The sequence below is a fragment of the Wasmannia auropunctata genome, unplaced genomic scaffold (assembly GCF_000956235.1).
Source record: "Wasmannia auropunctata unplaced genomic scaffold, wasmannia.A_1.0 LD336106.1, whole genome shotgun sequence".
NCBI lineage: Eukaryota > Metazoa > Arthropoda > Insecta > Hymenoptera > Formicidae > Wasmannia > Wasmannia auropunctata.
Genome location: NW_012026784.1, coordinates 9875996 through 9877119, shown reverse-complemented (window position 1 = coordinate 9877119; position 1124 = coordinate 9875996). Strand labels below are relative to the sequence as shown.

The window sequence follows — 1124 nt, the reverse complement described above, 5'->3', positions numbered from 1 at the left end:
GGTAAGCGTAAGCTACAGGGCTCTCCCACTGTGCAATGTGCTCTACGCTTCCGGTATGTAACGATCCAGAAAGTCTCGAATAAATGCCAAAATGTTAATTATGTACTGACAAATTGGACAAAATATCACTGCTACCATTCGCATAAGCGTTATTATGAAAAAGAATCGATCTTTTCGATGACCTGTCAAAAACTATTTTTAAAATGCTATTTTTCAGCAAAATTCAATGAAATCTATTTTAATTTTTATATTTTCAAGTAGCTATTTATTCGCTCTTTCGTGCTAAATGGATCTCTCAATGTTCCGAATATTTTTCGAATTTTCACTTAAGTACTTATAAATTTTTCGCCTTCTGCTTGTACAAAATTTTCTAAGTCTTTAAATCTCAAAAAAAATTTGCGCAGGGGTTTGTTTAGGCAAACGCCCTTTTTACTTTTTACTCAATGTAAATCTGGAATGTGAAATTCAATTAAATGAAAATTTTCTAAGTCTTTAAGCGTTAAAAAATTTTTGCGCAGGGATTCCTTTATGCAAACGCTATTTCTCAATTTTGCTTTGCTCAAAACTGAAATTCGGACAAAATTATTTAATTAAAATTCTCAAATTCGTTGTATCTCAACGTAAATCAATATAAATCAAGCGTAGGTACTCTCAGAATTACTTCTGTTTAATGTTTTACCTCGCTGAGCTGTCAATCTGACTTAACTCTATGTCCGTAAATTATTCTAAGTTCCTTCAATGTAATTAAATCGAAATCCGAAATTTTTCTAAGTATCCGGATTCTTAAAAAATTTTGCGCAGAGGTTTGTTTCGGCCTAAGCCCTTTTTACTTTTTAAACAGTTCAAATATGCAATGAAAATTTTTCGACATGTGAAAATATTCTAAGTTTTTTAATTTTTGAAAAAATTTGCGCAGAGATCTGTTTAGGTCTAAGCCCTTTTCAATTTTTAATACGTCTTTTCACTGACTTTACTTAATTTTTTAATCAATCACTGACTTTATCTTTAATTCGCGTTGATTCTACATACGCGATGTACTGTAATTACAACTCGTCCTCGTAATACGTGGATCGGAAGTAAAACAATACATAAAACTACTTTAATTCACTCGCGGTTATTTATTT

At 31.2% G+C, this 1124-nt stretch overlaps 1 protein-coding gene across 1 annotated transcript in view; it reads left to right on the top strand.

Moving 5' to 3' along the window:
• The window catches only part of LOC105457047, a 1296-nt gene extending 880 nt beyond the window's left edge, over positions 1-416 (top strand). Inside the window, exon 2 of the mRNA XM_011701474.1 lies at positions 405-416. Within this exon, the coding sequence (XP_011699776.1) occupies positions 405-416 (12 nt within the window). The remainder of the gene's footprint in view (positions 1-404) is intronic.
• The last annotated feature ends 708 nt before the right edge of the window (positions 417-1124 follow it).